The sequence below is a fragment of the Bombus vosnesenskii genome, unplaced genomic scaffold, assembly GCF_011952255.1.
Source record: "Bombus vosnesenskii isolate JDL3184/JDL3185 unplaced genomic scaffold, Bvos_JDL3184-5_v1.1 scf7180000014446, whole genome shotgun sequence".
Taxonomy (NCBI): domain Eukaryota; kingdom Metazoa; phylum Arthropoda; class Insecta; order Hymenoptera; family Apidae; genus Bombus; species Bombus vosnesenskii.
The window spans coordinates 6,906-25,014 of record NW_022883455.1 but is presented as its reverse complement, the minus strand read 5'-3'; the positions used below and the strand labels follow the sequence as shown (position 1 = coordinate 25,014).

The 18,109-nt window shown below is 32.6% G+C and overlaps 3 protein-coding genes and 2 long non-coding RNA genes across 10 annotated transcripts; 2 read left to right on the top strand and 3 right to left on the bottom strand.

The window, feature by feature from the left end:
- Positions 1 to 636: 636 nt before the first annotated feature.
- On the bottom strand, positions 637 to 2,220 carry LOC117239878. 2 transcript variants are annotated; one of them, XR_004494555.1, is made up of 2 exons: positions 1,592 to 2,220; positions 637 to 840 (listed from the first exon to the last, which is right to left on the bottom strand). It is a non-coding gene; the product is annotated as an uncharacterized LOC117239878 (long non-coding RNA). The 2 variants fall into 2 exon arrangements; XR_004494556.1 differs by having other exon boundaries at positions 637 to 837.
- A 282-nt stretch (positions 2,221 to 2,502) lies between these two features.
- On the top strand, positions 2,503 to 4,896 carry LOC117239882. Of its 5 annotated transcripts, XR_004494559.1 has the most exons (7): positions 2,510 to 2,569; positions 2,643 to 2,699; positions 2,994 to 3,183; positions 3,287 to 3,570; positions 3,747 to 3,915; positions 3,974 to 4,499; positions 4,650 to 4,896. It is a non-coding gene; the product is annotated as an uncharacterized LOC117239882 (long non-coding RNA). The 5 variants fall into 5 exon arrangements; XR_004494561.1 differs by having other exon boundaries at positions 2,503 to 2,699; positions 3,793 to 3,915; XR_004494557.1 differs by having other exon boundaries at positions 2,503 to 2,699.
- Positions 4,897 to 6,493: 1,597 nt separating this feature from the next.
- LOC117239880 (survival motor neuron protein-like) lies at positions 6,494 to 8,721 on the bottom strand. Its single transcript, XM_033505716.1, has 7 exons — positions 8,441 to 8,721; positions 8,069 to 8,251; positions 7,849 to 7,943; positions 7,533 to 7,555; positions 6,842 to 7,139; positions 6,641 to 6,720; positions 6,494 to 6,572 (listed from the first exon to the last, which is right to left on the bottom strand). Exons 1-7 carry the CDS (start codon positions 8,483 to 8,485, stop codon positions 6,514 to 6,516), a joined length of 783 nt encoding a protein of 260 aa, XP_033361607.1. The 5' UTR covers positions 8,486 to 8,721; the 3' UTR covers positions 6,494 to 6,513.
- A 1,467-nt stretch (positions 8,722 to 10,188) lies between these two features.
- LOC117239879 (adrenodoxin-like protein 2, mitochondrial) lies at positions 10,189 to 11,108 on the top strand (the record flags this gene model as incomplete). Its single annotated transcript, XM_033505715.1, has 3 exons — positions 10,189 to 10,294; positions 10,459 to 10,591; positions 10,959 to 11,108. Coding segments are annotated over 3 exons (330 nt in total), but the record flags the coding sequence as incomplete, so codon positions are not given.
- Positions 11,109 to 13,778: 2,670 nt separating this feature from the next.
- On the bottom strand, positions 13,779 to 15,863 carry LOC117239881 (dual specificity tyrosine-phosphorylation-regulated kinase 1A-like). Its single transcript, XM_033505717.1, has 2 exons — positions 15,668 to 15,863; positions 13,779 to 14,602 (listed from the first exon to the last, which is right to left on the bottom strand). The coding sequence occupies exons 1-2, from the start codon at positions 15,695 to 15,697 to the stop codon at positions 14,084 to 14,086; spliced, it is 549 nt and encodes a 182-aa protein (XP_033361608.1). The 5' UTR covers positions 15,698 to 15,863; the 3' UTR covers positions 13,779 to 14,083.
- Positions 15,864 to 18,109: the final 2,246 nt, after the last annotated feature.

Genomic DNA, 18,109 nt, shown 5'->3' with positions numbered 1-18,109 from the left:
CTGTTACGCGATTATTGCAGCAGCGGAGTGTCCATGAGGATTTCTCCACGTACAAAAAAAAAAAAAAGAAGGCTACGTTCGCGGGTCGATCGAACACGTTCTGCGTCTTTCCTCGGCACCAGCGTCAAAACCACCCTCGACGAGCGCAACGCACTGGTGCACCTGCAATATTAACCACTGGTCTTTCCTTTTTCGCGCGATATTATATCAGCACCTATGATACCATTTCAAAGACCGCAATCAAAACATTAAATACCGCATTAAAGCCATACAATAATTCGCAATATTCATTCGTAAACGTTATTGTATATGTGCTTAATCAATCGTTATTATGTTTCGAATGATTTACTACCTCATATTCCATAAGCGGATATATGGTTCATTTTCATCTCAAGTACGATATAATTTGTAACAAATATTTATAATTCACAATGTAAAATATTTATAATTCATTGGAAATATTATTCTATCACGGTATAGTGGTCAAATTTCACATAAATCACAAACATATGGTAGTCAGAAGCTATCCTCACGACATGACAAATCATGATGATGTCATGAAAAATGGCGTCCGTCCATATATATTCAAACGCAACGAACAAGTTCGAACTTTTCGAGAATAAACGATTTGTTCGATAACATCTGTCGCGAGCTTCTCTTCCTTTAACGATAACAATTGACAACTAAAGCTCGAGAGGCTCGTAAGGATGAACAGCGACGAGTATCTAGAAGCTATGTACTCACCTGGGCAAGGAGACTCCAACACCAAGGACGTTGGAAGTTTCGAGAAGCGAAGATGGAAACTGAAGTAGCACGTCAGGTCAACTCTGGCAAAAACTGCTAAAGAAAGAAAAGTCCAACTAATTTGTTTCCAACAATAAAATGAAATTAATTTGTTTCACAAATTATTAACTGGATGTTATTCAAAAATTATTCAAAATTCGCTTGATTGATTCACGGCCCGGGACACTTGGGTCATACCATTTTGGTAATGGACGAAAATGGCAGAAGGAAGAACGACCGTTTTTTTCATATTTCTCTTTCCCCGGGAAATGAAAGAATGCCCGAGCACCTTGTTTCACTCCTTCTCGACATCAATTTCAATCTTTTTAAACGAAATATAATCTGAACGATGAAAAGTTCATTCAAATAACGCTCCGCGCCAGACACTCATGAAAATTAAGAAGAAACACGGAAAATTCGCGAATAAAACGGATTTCTTTGTCCCAGTGAGATAATAAATCTCGTACAGGTATTGGTTTTTAAAATCAATATATCCACCAATGTGCACTCGTTTAACAAGGGTGATGGAACGTGCCAAAAATCTCTCAAGAGGGTCTTGGCAACGGAAGAGTCGAAAATGTCACAATTATGAATGAAAAATTCGAATAGTTGCTGATCTTACAGTCGAAACCGATAAAGAACTCCAGATATTCCCCCAATTAATTTACAATAAATTCGCGGAAATGATCGATTGCTGACGTCATTGTATTCTAGAAAAATTGTAAAACGATAAGAATTTATTGAAAAAACTTATATTCGATGATAACACTTCTAATAAGAGTACTAAGAGGAGCGATTCTGTACTCACCTTCCTGCCTCGAAGTACCAAACGCAATTAACCCTCCGCCCAGGATGGAACCGTTCGGAACTTTTGTCAGTCACTGCACGGCCGCTGCTTATGGTGGAAATGTAATAGATATAAGTACAGAGCGCGTGAGCGAACTAAAAGCGCGATAGAGAAGTAGAGAGAGGATGTTCCGTCCTTGTCTAATGGCGCGCACTTGTACAGGAAATATGTAACAGCGGTATACGAGCAGCGTCAGTGTCCACTAGTGTGCATGCCTGATTAAACAAGGACAGGAAGTATCTATACATGGTGTTCTCTTTCTATTTCCATGTTGCATCCATCTTACTATACAGTACACATACTCAGCTATTCTATCATTATATTTGTGCGTTGCTTATGTGTGAACCAAACATTTCCATGACAACAAATCGTTTGTCTCTTGTTTGATGCTCGGTTTTCAACGGAGTTGAAAGAATTTTTTAAGAGAAACGTAATGGACGGGCTGTTTTTAAAGTAATAAGCGGAAATTCTCGTATCCATTGAGAAACGATAGGCGATTTGAAAGTGTCACTATGAACGGTGATTTATCGATGCAAGGTAGTATGAATAAGATATTTTATAATCTGCGAAAAAAGGTAAGGAATATTCTAGATTTTAGATTTTAGAATTTCGACGTCACAGACGAGTATGTTTTGTTATTTCATTTGTAATATTGCTGCAGTTCTCTTAATAGCTGTTCGTTTCATGCGATACTCGCACATAGTATCTATGACTTTTGCTTCTAACAATTTTTATAATTAGGCTGTATCAAATATTTTTAACGTTCGTGTTTCATGAAAAATCATGTGTAACTCGTTGAATTCGCAAATGTAACAAAAAATTACATGAAAAACCTTATATTATTGTAATGAAAAAAGAATTATATTAGGAGAAGAGTCGTATTTCGGAAGGTCATCGGAACATATTATACCTTGTATGTGATTATTTGGAACACAATGGGTGAGTATATTATAATTAAAATATATTCCTAGTTCCAATTCTTTTGAATAGTGTCAGTGACCAATCGAAATAGAAATCAGTGGACATCATGGAAAGAGAAGGCGAAACCAAATTTGAACATTCGACATCGGTAATTCAGTAGTTAAGAATAACTCAATCGATAATGTAGATTAACTAGTTATAAACAAATATATGAAGTATAAATTCAAATTATTCTTATCCATCTAAAAATTGGAAATTAAAAAGCAGAAGACAAGAAATTATCTTCGAGGATCTATATAGTAAATACATTCTTTTGTCTGTCTTACCTAGAGATAAAACAGTTGTTTGATGGTTATCTTATAGTGTTCAGTCATTGCGAAAAATATTTTTAATTAGTTAAAAACTATAATTAAGTAAAAACTACATTTTTTTATGTATATAGACGTTAGCGATGTATTATTCCGGGAAGCTCGTCTATCTCCCGAACATCGGGTTTGCGACAACATCGATTTGGAAATTATTGTTGCAGAGTATGAAAATTATTACAAGATGAAATTTCAAAAATATCCCATATTGTGTAAGAAAATAACTGGAAGGGAAATGACGAGGGAAGTGACAAATGCAAGCAAAACGTAAGAATTTATATTATTTAACGATATTAAACGGTATTCATCGTATTCAACGTATCGTATTCAACGTATCGTATTCAACGTATCGTATTACAATATGATCCAGTGTTTGTAGAAGTATTGAGACAAAAGCCAAATCTGTTAGTAAACAAGCGAGAAGTGAGCCTGTGAAAGAGACGAATCTACAGCAGAAGATAACTGATGACAATACGAATCATATTAATCTCGCAATGACAGTGACGTCAATATTCCCCAATGAGAGTGAGGGACGTTCATCAGAAGAGCTATTTAACGTCCCAATGGAACAATCCATGCAATCGAAGATATTGAAATGCATTGAAAAGCTTTATTCAGATAATCCGGAATTACGAGGCTGAGGACATCTCATGCGTAAGTTATTTTCGATTAATATACGTATCGTAAAGCTTTTAAACGATAAAATTCCCGTCGATAAACCGTCCAACGTATATCGACGATGACGTGATTTCAGTAACGCTTCAAATATCAAATTACGTAACACTTACTTAATATAGAGAAGACGCCATTTTATCTTTGTATCGTCACAGGAGATCATAGTAAACAAATTAAATGTACATTGGGATGACGTTATAGGCCTAGAGGAATGTAAAACCGCTGTTAAGGAGGCCGTTGTGTATCCCCTTAAGTATCCTATCTTTTTTGATGGCCCGTTTTCCCCCTGGAAAGGTATTTTGTTGTACGGCCCACCTGGTACAGGTAAGATACTCGTATTCTTTTCATTTCTGTACGTGTTTACAAGAAATATACAAAACAGGGAAAACGAAGTTAGCGAAGGCAGTCGCGACAGAATGCCATTGCACCTTTTTTAACATAACTGCCAGCTCATTGGTCAGCAAATGAAGAGGCGATTCCGAGAAGTATATACGTGTAAGTTGCTTTGTCTATGTAAGTTTCTTTGTTCCTTTGTCTATGAAGGAGAGATTCTAGGTATAAAAAGATTTGATTTTATTTTTCGTCATTTATATATAAATAGAATAGTTGTTTGGAAAACGAAATGATATCATATTCGTGATGAGGCAATGAATTTAAGGAATTTCGAATATAATATTTAATGAATAATACATTTGTTAAACTGAACAGGTTTTATTTGAACTTGCCTATAGTCAGTCGCCTACAATTATTTTTATCGACGAGATTGACTGGATCGCCACAAATAAAGGAGACTGTATATTGTCTGAACCTGCAAAGAGATTCGGATCAGAACTTCTTTCTAGATTGGATGGATTAGTGTCTAATGAGAATTCTAATGTAGTTCTTCTAGCTACAACTAATTCCCCTTGGTACGTATATCACGTTATTTCAATGTTTTCTAAGTAGAAAATATCGTAATATTTCTCCAAATTCCAAATATGTTATTGTGTTGTTTGAAGTATTCCTTCATTATTATTAGTATAATAGAACGATAATATTTATTGTAAATATGTTATTAGGGGCATTGATGCAGCTTTACCCAGGCGTCTCGAAAAGCAAATATACGTATCATAACCCAATGAAGTTGCTCGACTTGGTATATTCAAATTATACCTTAGCAACCACTTATTAGAAAATACAGATATTGTAAACCACATAGTAAAATGTACTGAAAGATATTCTTGTGCAGATATAAAATTGCTTTGTAAGCAAGCGTGGCTACTAGAAATAAGACCGATATGGAGGAGACTTGAAAAGAAAGAAACACCTGTTACCACTTTGAAATATGAATTAAAAAGTTATGAAATATTAGCAAAATTGTTAAAAAAAATGTCACCTACAGTTATGCAAATAGATAAATATGATACGTGGAACAAATAAATACGCAATCGTAAGGACAGATATTGAAAAATATAAATAAATGGATTATCGTTCGAGAAATCATTCGCATGTGTGTGCATGTGTGTATGCGCGCATGTGTGTGCGCGCATGTGTGTGCGCGCATGTGTGTCATGTGTGTGCGCGTGTGTGCGCGCACGCGCTGTAGGCTAAGTTTAAAATGTTCGGTTGTATTATATCCTTGTATTATATATGTCGGAGATGAAAGGAAAACCGGAGCCTTCCCTTTGCAATTTTGAGGAAGCCTTCTAATGCTTTAGCCTAGATTTTATCATAACTGTAATTAAGCAATTGTCATTTGTAATTGTTTGACATTTGTGAAAGCGAAAGTGGGTTCGAGGTGACAACTGGTCGCCGAACGTAGCCAGGGTCACGGGATAAACGTTTTGCCTGACGAAGGTGTGGATCGGTTGTATTGTTCTCCCTAGAAATCACATAGAATTGTACTTTAGAGATGTCGATATAATGGGACACACGTTGTATTAGAAATCAATCTCCAGACAGAAACTGCCTAGGAACGACGTTTGAATCTTTCTCGATGTTTCCAAAGAGTATACAACAAACTTTTGACAGAAATTGCCTAGCAACAACGATTGGAACCTTCTCGATGTTTCCAGCGAGCATATAACAAACAAATGCAATCGTATAGCGAAAAAGATTTTCATCAGATATTCATTCGTGTGATCGCCTTGGAAAGTGATACATCGAGCAATTTACCGAGTGTCTCAGCAATTGTAGTTTGTGTTTAAAATTATTCTACACATAGTAAAGAGTTATCCCGTTGACCGTGGATTCGTTTGAACCCCGGAACATTGTTAATAGCGTTAATTAAATTCATTATTCGTGAAACCTATCAATCGTTAATATCATTATACGTTAAATTCATTATTCGTAAGACATATTATTCGTTCCTCTTATTGTTCGTTAAACTTATTAATCTTTAATCTAATTATTAGTTAAACTTATCATTTGTTAATCTTATTATTTATTAAACTCATTATTCATAATATTTCGTAAAATCTTTTTTATTCGCGTAAACATATTCTGTTTCGTAAAACAATGGCTAATTATTCGTTCCTCTTATTGTTCGTTAAACTTATTAATCTTTAATCTAATTATTAGTTAAACTTATCGTTTGTTAATCTTATTATTTATTAAACTCATTATTCATAATATTTTGTAAAATCTTGTTTATTCGCGTAAACATATTCTCTGTTTCGTAAAACAATGGCTAATTCAAACGAAGGATCATTACGCGCCTTAAATCCTAATGATAACCCGACATATATATGTGAGTGTATTTTATCAAAAATATGTTTTTTATGTTTTCTTATCTTAGTAATTATTTTTAAAAAAGTCTTAAAGTCTTACATGAAAATAAAGCTGTTCTTTATTTCAAATAATTGAAGTAAATAAATACAATGAGTTTTATATTTTATTATATCTTATATTATTGTTATATTGTTATTGAAAAAATTGATATAATCAATAGTTCTTCCTGTTCTCTTGATTGTTTCTTGCTTGTTTCAAACCATGATAATAACCTACAAAAGAAATAACATAGTCCATTGAAAATTTAATATACAATAAAATACTCATATGAAATAATTACCTGTGTAATATACCATGTAACCACTAATATACCATGACATCAACATACTTGAAAGTGCGTCTGTATCATTATCTGGTAATCTAGTACATTTTATTAAAATTTCGTATTTTTTTTTCCAAATAAAATGTTAAACTTATTCCAAATTACTTATTAATATTAGAAGTATTCAGCATTCCATTAGAATTTTTAAATTGTACTTACTTGGCCATTAATTGTGGTGGTAAAGCAGGTGCAGGTGGCATTATATCAGTCATCGAATTGAAAGATGGTCCCGGTATGAAGTGATGTTTATACGCATTTGCTTCTTCAGAGTCACAATCCATTTTTTCTACATTATACTTTTTCGAATTTACATTTGTAGAAAAATTAGTCTCACAAGTCTCATCGTTCTCTTCATTGAATTTCTCTTCCAAAGCTTTCTTTTGTTGTGCTATTTGACTTTGCAAACCTTCTGATTCTAAAAGAGAACTCAACTCGACTTTCTGTGTATTACCATAGCCTAAACACAGAGTAAAAGAAATTTTTGTCATTTAATAGAATGACTGAGTGCCATTCGGTTACTGTCCTTACAGGCAATGTATTAGAATTTCCCGTGCATAAATGTATATGTATAAATGTTTGCCTTGATATATGTAGTAATAATCACTCGTCTAATGAGGAGAATTATATTCCAAGCAGCTAATAATGAACAACAAGTAACATGCATGTTTATGGTTCATGACCCTATATCCCACGGGTCTCCCCATAGACATTGACAGGTACTCCTGCCCAGTTAAGGACCTGCTGAATGACACTGTGATAGACTATGCGAAAGCCTTTACTTCATATATATATATATATGTATTTTTAGTACATTTCTTAATTCACATAACCATCATGCTAAAGGTATTACCTACAAATTTTACAACACACGTGCTGTTGAGGTTATTCGGTGTGTAAACAGAGAAAACACGTGGATAAATTGTAAGGTAGAAAATATATTTAAATAGAAGTGTAATAAGTAAAATACAATTTGAGCTGGTCTAGATCCGCACGCTAGCTGTGTTACCTAATAACTGAAAACCCCGAAGCCAACGTCGCCTGTCTACTGTTTATGGCCTGACTTCGTCGCAGTCTTTTGTCTACACGCTGTCGATGGCTTCAGTGCTTGAGAAAACTAAACAAGACCAGATGTAGAGTTTTCTTAGAAGTGGTAACCACTTCAACACGTGCCATTGTTTTCGTAAATTTTTGATATTATAGCTTCATAAATTTCTCCATCCTCTGAGTATATCGCACGATAAGGTGCTCCTATGATCCATTTCTATAGAGAAAAGATGTGTATACAAATAAATATAAGTAAATAGCAAAATAAAATAATTTGCTTCTTAATCAATATATTTAATAATATTCTGTATCAAATTTGTAATATTCTATCAAAATCACAACCTTATGTAATTTACTTGCGTGTTTAGGCTGCTTAAGATTTTGTAGGTTTTCTTTCGGTTGAGAATTTCCAACATCCATTCCCATTCGCTTGATAACTTCTTCTTTTGCTACATTTATTGCTTTATCATATGCTTCTATTAATGCACTATCATCCCAAACATTATCATTGGCTGTGTCTGTATCCTTTTGAGATAGCAAATTATACGTTATTAATATTGATACAAGTATTTTATTATCAAACTATTGCAAATTATCATATATGTCAGTTTTCAAAAATTGACTAAAAGGTAATGGATACTGTTAATTACTATTATGCTAAGATCTTGTACTAAAATAATGATAAAACCATTACGTTTCCATTACCATACATACGTTTCCATTTCCTCGTATAAAAAGAACATTCATATCATCTGCCATTTTAAAATAACATCATTTAAATATTGAATTTGCTTCTGAAATATTAATTTGTCTCATTTTTTTAACTCTAACACATTGTAAACAATGATGACATTATACCAACTATAATACTAAAAATCTATTCCCCATTCATTCGAAAGGTTATTTTTTGAAGCAAGGTTAACATTGAATGTTCCCAAACTTCAATAACTGTATTTTACTTTCTTTACAATATCTAACAATATATTAGAATACTATAAAAAATATTGTATGCACAAGAAACTGTTTATAGCGAAATAGCAAAAGAATTAATCACATATTATAACTAAAACGAGATTGTTAAGCAGATTATATTATACTGCATATGCGTTAGTGTTTCAGCTGGTAAATATAGTTTTTATATCTGAAGATAAATAAGATTTAATTCTATAAAATTGCATAATGAGTTATACATATATCTATTACTATTCGTATTTCCCCTTAGTTGTATGTTGTCAATAGCATCAATCACGAACATATAAATAAATATAGAAGACCGTTCGGAAATGGAAAGGGAAAAATAAACATGGAAGACAAGAAAGTTTTCTTCAGGTTTAGCGTATGCGTGATACGCTTTGAATGTCTCAGATAAAGATAAAGATACTCTGCTCATTTCTATTTGTTCCGCAGAACGAGAAATTTGTTGTCTTTCATATTGGTTTTTACGATTCAATTTTTGGGTAGTTTTCCTTAGCGAGTGTCGGTCCCTGTTTGATATAACCAGACCGTAATTTATACAGATATGTAATATAGATATATATTTGTAAAACTGAAATCAGATGAAATAAATGTTGCCTGAGGTTTTAAACGTTTAATAAAAACAATATTTCATTTGGAAAAAATGTAAGATATGTAAAATTACACATTGATCATTTTGCTGGTCTTGTATCATAAAACATGTGACCCGAAGAGCACGTGTCCGGTAGGGATACGTCACTTGTGTTGGGAATCGTTTTATAACCTATCACAGTAAAGGAACGTCCCAGTATAGCAGCCGAAGAATGCCGTGAAAGTTTTTGCACAAAGTACAATTGATCTACAATTGATATTTTCCGCAATACTTATCTGGTATTCGGACAGGGTGTCCCATACTCATGATATTTATGACAGTGGAATGGCGTTAGTAAATCAATTACAAAAATTTTCGAGATCAATTCTCGGTATTGCATCAAATTATTCAAAATATACAAGCAACACAACGTTGCCCTTTTTGCAGGCAACAAGAGGAATATCGACCACGTAACCACTTTCAGAAAAACAAGAGTAAGTGATACAAATTTTCTTGTGCTTTCCTTCTTTTTTTAATAGAATTTCAGTACTTACCTTCCAATATAAAATTGGTGTCAAAATAATAATGCTAATAATAATGTCTAAGAAATTTTTCTCTTTGTAGGAGGATAACATCTAGAAAAATAACATAGTATTAATAGAATAGTATTAATAAGAACAACATTGACAGTGAACAACTAAAAATATAACACTGTTATAAATATATGATATACGAATTTTATTTATGTATTATTAAGACAAGTATATCTTATTTTTAAATTATTCCTATTATCATAAGTGATACATATAATTAAGGTATAATTAAGAGAAGATTAATTGAAGAAACACAAAAAATAAAGAAAATAATTATATTGAGATAATTTTTATCTTTCATAAATATTATTTTCAGAGTAAATATAACGTTTGTTAAAGCAAGTGGAGAGAGAATCAAAGCAAAAGGGAAAGTTGGAGATACTATATTAGACATAGTAGTAAATAATGAAATTGATTTAGATGGATATGGTATGTTTTAAAGAAGCATAATTTACTTAATTTAAAATAAATAATTTTGAGGTAGAAAATATTTGAAAATTTTAATTTTTATCAAGTTTAATATTCTTATTATTTTTAACTTTTGATACTTTATTATATAAGTATGTTGTAATATTAAAATATAATTGATATAGGTGCTTGTGAAGGAACATTAACTTGTAGTACGTGCCATTTAATATTTTCGAAAGAAGTTTATGATGCACTTCCTGACAAACCAACACATGAACAATTAGACATGTTGGATTTAGCATATGAATTAACAGATACGTTAGTTCATAATAATCGGTATCAAATCATTCACATTATTAATTCTATTACCTTTTAATATTTTATAAAGTGAATTTTTCTATTTAAATTTATGTAAAAACAGGTTAGTATTGGGTACTTCGAAATCTGCATCTCAATGTAGAATTTCAAATCGCTATCTCTGAATACTACGAAACTGAAATTATAATAAATTTTCATAGTTTTTTATTTACGACCCTATAATCATTACAAATCTATGTTGGAATTAGCATATTTACAATGTTGATTTTCAAATGGATAAATAGAAATTTTATTGTGTATTAGTATTAATTTGTATAGCAATAAATATATTTATTGACATATTCAGTTATATAATATTTAATTTCAGGTCACGGCTAGGCTGTCAAATAGTAATGTCTAAGGAACGAGATGGAATTGAGGTAAGAGTTCCATCAACAATTAATGATGCAAGAGCATAACTGAAATTATCTATAGGTTTTTGAAAATTTGTATACAATGTTATACATCTCTCGTTAAAAAACCCTTGTTATAATTATTAAAATATTGGTATTAAAAAAATATAATAAAGAATCTTGTGTTTAAATGTGAAGCTTATATATATACATATGTTATAGTATAATTGCAATTTTGATATTTGTACATTGCCATTGTAAAAAGCCTATCCAATTATGAAGAAAATATATCTTTTATTTTTGATATACAGGGTGTCAATTTTAAAACGTTCATCTAAATTATTTTCGTTACTATTAAAGATAAGAAGAAATTACTAAGGAAGACTTAAATGGTTTTAAGATGTGTACTTGGTTATGATAAAAAAGACTCTTGTGGAATAAATTTTGCAACTTCTGAAAGATTAGATAAAAGCTTAGAACCTAAAAAATAATTTGAAATTAATTTCGTTTAGATATACTGTTTGATTTCTTAGCTGTGGGCAAGTTTAAAAGATCATCAAACTCATGGTCAACAAAACAACAGAAATGTACATGCAATGCTTTTTCGTTTCACAACAAGTTATCTGACACTATCATCATTTTCGTGGCACATGCAACATTATCGATTCAGTATAGTAATGTTTTTGATTAAAACAAATGTCTCGACATTGGAGCAAAATATTTCAACCTTTAAGGACTAAAATTAAAACTTATGAGTTTGTTTATAATTTTAATAGATTTTATTAATATTGTGTTTACTGGTTTATTCATTACAAGAAAGTTTGTAAAAGACTGAAGTTTTACGTAAAAAGTACAAATATTCTTTCAACAAAATTAGTCAAATCACATCATTATTTATATATATTGTATATAAATAAAATATGCGGATATATTACTTTACCCTAGAATTAAAATTCAATAATATTGAAGAATCTTATTTATTCAGATTTTGTACATTATCGCTTCTAACCTCGGATAATAGAACAACAAATTAAATATTTTTAAACAAAAAAACTTTGTTCCTTTGTTTGATTTCCCTTGCTCGCGTTTCTTAACTACTTAGATATAAAATACTTACGCTTTCGAAAATTCATACTTCACAAGCTACTAAACGCTTTATCTGTTCAGAATAATTTATTGTTTTCTTAACTAGGTACATACCAAATACATCTATTAAGTTGGTATTTCTCATAATTACCAGTACATAAAGCTAAAACACTTGTGTACTATGCTTGTTATACATGGATCTAACAAATAATTTAACTTGTGTATTGTCGTTTGTATATTTTGTTACGTGTAAAATATTCTATTTCTACACTACTTACAAGTTCGATAAAGTGTACATTACACATCGTGAATTTTACATATTTTCACTTGGTTACCCTGCCCAATTCGAATATAATTCAGAACGTATGTGCTATATTTATATATTCTGCATTTGTTTTGTATATTATGTACACTGATCTGATCTTTGTAAACGCGAGTTTTACGATATTAATGAGAAATGTGCCAATTTAATGGAAGTTGTTAATTTTTTCTGGCACGTTTCACGTTAGCAGACATGTTTCTTAAGTTACAGTCGAAAAGTGTTTTTATGTAAAAGAATAGGAATGATCAAGTTATTTTAAGATGACAAGATATTTCACGTCTTCTATTTAAATATAGCGTTAAATTTTAATTCCGTCAATTCGTATATACTCATACATCGAATTTCCTTTTCTCATGTCATTTCTTTTCTTTCATTTCACATTTAATTACAAAGATAAAGTGTAAGTACGTTCTTCATAAAATTAATATCAAATGTCGCAAAATATACAAAAGTAAACTAAGAAGAGGGGTACATATTATTACTCAAACTGTCGTTCATATTGCATATGTACATATGCAGTATAAAAACAATACTTTTTAGTTTTTAATCTCTTGTTTAAATAATCCTAATATCTAAATTTGTATCGGTCATTGATTCGATATAACTGCGTTTATTGGAAGTAATTAAGCTATAGCCTGCGCATAAGAGAAGAAGGAACAAACACGTATAGTATACACGCTTAAATAACAAAATTAAGTCAGTTTACGTTCAATGTGAACTTGATCAAAGTTCCAGTCTCGAATTATAGAGTTTCTTACTATCAGTGTACAAAATTCGATATTACGATTATGTACCGTATTTGAAAAACATAAAATGCTTTGTTCAATTTTAAATAAAACTAATATTTACCAAAGCGAATACGAAAAAATGTTATCATCAAACTCAATTTTCAATTATCAAACTTAATCCAGCACAAATACAAATGTTATTCGTGCTTTTTTACTTTTACTACTTTTCAACTCTCTATAGTTCGAGATTTGAGTTCCGCTAACTTTCTTTCCACTGCGCATGCGCAACAGGAAAACTTGAATTACACGTAATAGTCAAAAATTCGAAAATCTTATCCTTTCGTGGCAGCGAAAGTAACCTAGGACTAGAGGTTCCATAATATTAATAATAATAAGGCAATAATATTAATATTAATAATAATGTAATCGAGTACTACTAACAATATTAATAATAATAATAATAGTATGGTAATGGCAAGATACACGCGTGTATAAATTAATCATTCCTTTCGTAATATCTACGACGTCTTCGGGATATTCTTTAGAAATTACTTTATTTCTGGTCAATATTCATTAACGAGCAACTTTTCTCTCTGTTTCTTATCACGATTTTTTCACTTCATCACAATTGTACCGTTAGAAATTATTCAAAACTTTGTTAAAATGTCCATGAAATATATGCAATTGCCGTATTGAATAAGCGAGTAATGAAGTTGCTGTTTCACTGAATAAAAGTGAAATCTCCAATGCGTGTGCTCAAGTATATAAGTTAAAAAAAGATTGGTACATCAATGCCTATTATTCTTAATCAATATTCATCATTTAACCATTAGGACCGAATTTTTACAAACCAACTCTAAACCACGACCCAATTTACAAATAAAAAGATCGATGTGTAAATTAACTATCAACTATTAATCTCCAATCCTATGTGAAGATATAATGTTCGGACCAAATTTCTAAACTAACGTGGACAATTGGTGGTTGCTGCGCTACTTAGATCCAATGTGGCAGCCGGAAGACCAGGACTGACGCTGCCGGTTGCTTCCCGTGGCAAATGCTGCGATCTATTTAGCTTATTTCCAGGACTCGGTGGCGATCTATCTGCTGGTGTATCCGGTGGCGAAACCACGTTTCTGTGTCCGCTCACGTTCAGATGATTGTGCGTCGCCGCGATCGGAGCTGGCGATGAGAGCAACAAGGGCGGTGGAGACATTGACACGTGTCGATGATGATGATGGTGATGATAGTGTTGGTACTGTGCAGCTCGGCCGTGCGTTGCGTGGCTGGTATTTAGTTGGTTCGTCACGGGCCCGACTTTCGTTGGGCAGCCAGCATGATGGATGGTTAACGGGCCACGTAATTGTTGTTGCTGTTGTAGCTGGGGCTGGTTCTGGTGCTGTTGCAGCTGCTGCTGACGCTGCAGCTGTACCGCCGCTTCGCACTGTTCGCGCGCTAACGCCTTCACGGCATTCGTCTTCTCCTACGAAATAAGAATGATAGGTTAGGTTGCAGTCCTAGGGGCCATAACAAATTAAAAAAGTTATAATATAAGAATTTACATTTTAGTTGAAATGATTCTAGTTACGAATAAGTATTAAAGATGATTCAAATCTTTTTCGTTACCGATAACCATGGTGAAAACTCTTTTGGATTACTTTCAGCCATTGTCAATCTTATTGTCAATACTACATGCTTGAAGTAGAAGGAGGGGTACAGAGAAAAAGACTTTTTCTCAGCAAATATAATCGTTACTCAATTATTTTGTTCAACAGTTTTACAAATCTCCCAAAAATAAACGAGAATACGAAAATACACTGAATATCGTGTGTATGGTTATTTATAAAATCCCCTTGAAATAGTTGCGATCGCGGATCACATAAACAAACGAACCTGTCATTCTACAGAGTATCTTTTTCGGTGAAATTATGCAAACGTAAATGTAACTTCGGTAGATCTCCTCGAGAACTTGTAAGCTTATATCACTCTGACCCAACCAGTCCACTCTAAAGTGTATAATTTATAAAAGGGGATTATATTAATACGCGGAGGATGTGGTAGGTGGTAAGTTTTGCATATGAATGTTTGTTGATACAACGAATGGTTAAATGGAGGTTTTCATGAATGTGATAAGGACTAGATCGAATGTTTTAACACTTATAACTAGAATGCGTATTTTTATACAAGTTTGTAGTTTTACGACCATAATCAAAGAAATAAAATTTTAATAGAGATTTGTTTTCTTATATACGTATATTTTAGCGCATTTTATGCATTTTGCGCCATTTGCGTACTTTTCAATTTCGCACGAACGTATAAAGATCAGCAATATAATTATAACGCTTCTTAAAAATGTGAAAAATCCTGGTTTCCTAAAAGCTTGCAATTGATTTCAGAAAAATTTTTATGAACTCTACCAGATAAATTATGGTAACTCTGAAAAACAAAATTTCACGATAAAATGATTTCCGGGTAAAATACACATAAAAGATGATTTAGACGTGTTTGAACGTGTTCATTTTCTTTTTTAATAGCGATATGTTCTTACCCTCTGCCACACGAAGACGTTATGGACCATTGCGCATCCACAAAACACGATGCCAAGGCCTATGAAAACCGACGTAACGATTGCCGGTGTGACACCAATTACCTCTCAGAGAAAAGACATCGACTCCCGACTGTCGGACGCCAACGCCGCGACGCATCTTAGTCCCCATCAGAGATAAGGCCCCAACCCCGACTTTCGGACTCTTTGGAATCCACACCAAACCCTCCAACATCCCCAAGCCAGGGTGTATATAAGCCGAGACTTCACCCAGCCCGGGGAGTTCTCGTTCTAGTTGCTGTTCTTGTACAACACCCCTTTCTCTGTTCAACGTTATTCTACTGTAAGTGCCAAAGTCATAATAAAGTTCGATAAAAGAGAATTAATAGTTGGGCTACGACTCAGCTTTCTTTTCTCTCGCAACCCAAGTATCCATTTTACGTGACACCGGCGTCGAATGAAACTGGATGAATGTATACAATATCATACCCGAAAGCATTGTTAGAGGATCATTATAACACGTATGCCATAACAAGCGGGACAAAGAATCAGCGCAAATACATATTCTCAATACATATAATTTTCGAAGCGTAAACTATATACATATGCTTTTCATTGAAATTTTCAATACTAGTCGCAAATTATTTTTCAATTAATTTATTATTTAAGTCTTTATATATCAATTCTCGACGAATAAATTACTTAAATTATAGAGAATCTATCTTCAGACAATAGAGAATTCAATATTTTTGGTCGTTAAGTAATTTACAAATTTCTAAAACGATTACGTTCGAAGTTTTGGACAGTATTTGAAGTTTCTAACATGACATTAAAAAAAATAAATAAATTTTATGATATAATTAAAAAAACATTGTAGTCTATCATAATTTCTATTCCGTCAAATTTATTAAAACGCAGTTTTCTTCTGAACAGAGTCAAAATGTCCGTCTTGAATCGAGTTCAACAGCTTAACGATCGATCGAGCGAATGATAGCTGTGTAAACTAGCATGACACAACGTAAACTTTAGATTAGATCTCGATCCATCCACCAGCCGTATTCATGCATGACATGAATATTCTGTTTCAGCTCTTTATAAATTAATCTGTTAAAACTTCCCTAAAAGAGGATCATTTTTTATTTTTCTAAGAAAAATAATGACTATTCCGCGTTAAAATTAACTTTATTTCCATTGGATTTCTAAACTGATTTCATACACTCAGAGATAGTTCACAGTATCTTTTAGATTCATGCCTGAATTCAAGAAAAATTAAACGTATAACTTATGTACTAGTATCTTTCAAAAGGTTAAAGTTGACAGAATTGAAGGAATTGGTTCTTACGAGTTAGAAAGACGGGAATGCTAATGAAAAACCCTCCGACAGCACATATCCGGCTGATGGATGATTTTTGCAGGTACTTGTTACTCCTGAAACAGACAAAATTTGAAGTGAAAGTCAGTTTCACGATTCTATGATAATTGAGCGAAATATAAAGGAACCAGTTTTTTGTTTAACAGCCAAGAATCTTTCAAAAATTCTACTGTAATTGATACTTCAAATATATTTAGTCAGACAAAGGATAATCATAATCGCAACGTTAATCTTAACTTTAATTCAAGGATCAAACAGTATCATTATACATATAAAAGTAAACATAAAGTCTATCCACATTATTGTTATTATTATTATTATTATTATATGTTATTCTATAATTGATTTTTATTTCTTTATTATCAATATTATTCTATTTTCTATAATGATTCAATTATAGATCTTATTTTTTGTCAATCATATTTCACTGAAAAGATCACTTTGAAAATAATCTAATAGTAAAAAATGAAAAATAATCTTTTTCTACCTTGTCTTCATTTTTTACAAACTCTGTCACAAAGACCCTATACCTGCGGACAAGATGATTGCCAGATGTCGATACATTCGTACCGAATATTTCCAGCTAGCCTAAGGACCGCTATAAATCTTAGGATTTATTTTAGCTAAGGTCCTCCAAAGAGACAAACAGTCTTTGTTTATCAGTCTCGAAGTCGACCACCTACCACGGGGACACACGAGAAATCTGCTATCTCTCACGTACGACGCTGCCCGCTAGCAACACCCTCTCAAGGGCAGCTAGCATCCTTTTCCAACGACCGACACGAATTAGCCAATAAACATTAACGTACATTTCCCTCACTTTCCGAACCAAAGCTTTTCTCAACGAATCCGATGCCTTCGCATCCTTAGACACATCCCAACGAGTCTTCCTCCGCAGCAGCATCGCGACAAAAATGTCAGTCTATTACCGCGAGTTACCGCAGTATATCACGATCGTTATACTTACACGGTTCGAGCCGAATAATTATCTAAGCTCTCGACATCTCGTGTAATCATTGTCCGCACTCGCAGCGTATCTCGAATCGTAGCTATCCAAGCTCTATCTTATAACC